Source organism: Oratosquilla oratoria, chromosome 39 (assembly GCF_046742065.1).
Source record: "Oratosquilla oratoria isolate Oo_2021 chromosome 39, ASM4674206v1, whole genome shotgun sequence".
Lineage (NCBI taxonomy): Eukaryota > Metazoa > Arthropoda > Malacostraca > Stomatopoda > Squillidae > Oratosquilla > Oratosquilla oratoria.
The window spans coordinates 38,538,660-38,541,159 of record NC_134815.1 but is presented as its reverse complement, the minus strand read 5'-3'; the positions used below and the strand labels follow the sequence as shown (position 1 = coordinate 38,541,159).

Sequence of the window (2,500 nt, the reverse complement as noted above, 5' to 3'; positions counted from 1 at the left end):
GCAGATGTGAAATGGAGTAAGAGTATGACAGAGTTTTTTAAAGTTATAAAAAGATGTATTGGAAAGAAATTAAGAGAGGAAGAGGAGGCGAATCAAGTAGAGAAGAAAAGGTAAAAGGTGTAGATGGAGAGATGGTAATGGAAGAGAAGGTAGTAAGAGGAAGATGGGCAGAGTATTTAAGGAAGTTGCTAAATGTGAAAAGGGATAGGGATGGAAAGATAGTTGCAGTGGAAAGTGTTAAGAAAATGACCGTGATGAGTGAGGAAAATGGTGAGGTGTTATGAAAGTTTTGTAAGCCACTTTATGAGAAGTGTCTACTAACACCTCACACGAAAGAAAAGTATTTGACAAAAAAAAAACTTTTGGTTCTTCCTTACAGTGAGAAATTAGTTGGATTGCCTAATATTCTCAAACAATTCAATATTAACTTGGTTTTCAAAAATAACAACACTATAAAAAGTAAGCTAATTAAAAATTCACCCGAAGTAAATGAGGGTTGTGTTTACTCAATTCCATGCCATGAATGTAACAAAGTTCATATCGGCCAAACTGGCAAAGACTTACAAACAAGGCTAAATCAACGCAAGTATAGTGTAAGGAGTGGGCAAAGTTCCAGTGGCCTTTTTGTTCATGTAAGAGACCACAACCATCCTATTAACTAGGATAATTCCAATCAAATAATTTCCTGTAAACTTTTATTAGAAAGAAACATTATCGAATCCAGTCATATTAAGCATACCTTCGATCAAAATATTAATCGAAGTTTAGGTTTATATAAACTTGATGATTTTATTATTAAGAAAATTGTAAAAAATGCTCCAAGTGTTACCAGGCCGGGGTGATGTAACGTCATATGACCAAATGTCCTTAAAAATAAGCACTTCTCAACCTGGTTATGAAGCATCTTGTGTTTCCTTCCCATGTTCCCCATGTGTGTGTGTGTGTGTGTGTGTGTGTGTGTGTGTGTGTGTGTGTGTGTGTGTGTGTGTGTGTGTGTGTGTGTGTGTGTGTGTGTTTGTGTGTGTGTGTGTGTGTGTGTGTGTGTGTGTGTGTGTGTGTGTGTGTGTGTGTGTATCTGTGTGTGTGTGTGTGTGTGTGTGTGTGTGTGTGTGTGTGTGTGTGTGTGTGTGTGTGTGTGTGTGTGTGTGTGTGTGTGTGTGTGTATCTGTGTGTGTGTGTGTGTGTGTGTGTGTGTGTGTGTGTGTGTGTGTGTGTGTGTGTGTGTGTGTGTGTGTGTGTGTGTGTGTGTGTGTGTGTGTGTGTGTCTGCATTTATGTATATATGTATATATACAACATTAGAAGTTGCGCTTTCTCTACCATTTTTATCTTCTATTCATTCATGTTTCCCCCAACATCCATCCTTTCTCCCGGGCTCCCTCTGCTTATCCCCGTTCCTCCTCCTCCAGGCTTAATAAATCTATTTCATTATATATTTTTTTAAATTATGGTTTACATAATATAAAATATTTGCTCAGTTAACATAAATTATTTGCCATTGTGCTGCATAGCTTGATTCCAGGAGATATGTTCCCTGTTATTTCAAATTTTGAACGTGCACACCAATATTTACTGACGACAAACACATATATTCATCATCTTGCATTATTTGTATTTTGCAGAGGGGTGTTTGTTTTGGGAGGGAAAGTTATTCCCTCTCATGAGCTCTTGTTGCATATATGTGTTATTCATATGACCACATTCTGAAATTTCTTTATTTTCATTTTGCCCCCTGGATTGGGGGCGCTTTACATACTGCATATCGGATGATTAATCCTGCGCTGGTTGTTGACAGGTACCGAATGATCGGGGCAGACGAGGAAGGGGACTACAGTCTACGGATCACACCGGTCACCCTTGAGGACGACGCGCCGTACCAGTGTCAAGTGAGTTCTGGAGGGTGTCCTGTAAAACCAATGGGTTAGGGTAAGAGTGAAAATCTTATACTCGACTCTGAGCTGTTAAGGCCAATATCCAGCTAGTCTAAGTGCTGAAGATATTCATAATACAAAAATACTTGTGTCGGAAATAAATCACCGTCTACTGTAAGTGCTGAAGATATTCATAATACAAAAATACTTGTGTCGGGAGTAAATCACCGTTACACAATGGGAAATCTATAAACTGAAAGGATACACATACATGCACACATACTTATACTAGAATATCCCTACTCCCCGCCCACTGTCCGTCTTACAAGCAAAACAGCAAGACACAGCATCTCCACGGCAGGGCCCGACAGCCAAAAATTGTCTACTCTTTTTTGCTTCACAACATGGCGACTACTCACCCCCTTCATCCACACGAGAAAACATGGAGCAAACAAGAAAAATATCCTCTGGCTGCGTCACTTCCTCATCTATTCCCAACCTCTACCCACTCACACCAATCTTTTGCTCTCACCCTTCCCTACTTGATAGACTATTTTCTTGTATCCAGTGCGCCTTAGTTTTAGTCTTTTTCTCAAGTTCACTCCATCCACTTCTGCTTTTCACACTCGT

General features: G+C 39.6%; 1 protein-coding gene across 4 annotated transcripts in view; it reads left to right on the top strand.

Moving 5' to 3' along the window:
* LOC143020366 (irregular chiasm C-roughest protein-like) overlaps window positions 1-2,500 on the top strand; it is a 438,384-nt gene that overhangs the window by 356,999 nt on the left and 78,885 nt on the right. For 3 of the 4 annotated variants that reach the window (XM_076176736.1, XM_076176738.1, XM_076176739.1), the window contains one exon: window positions 1,795-1,885. The exons of the other annotated variant lie outside the window; for it this stretch is intronic. In XM_076176736.1, the coding sequence (XP_076032851.1) occupies window positions 1,795-1,885 (91 nt within the window). The remainder of the gene's footprint in view (window positions 1-1,794; window positions 1,886-2,500) is intronic. 4 annotated transcript variants of the gene reach the window in all.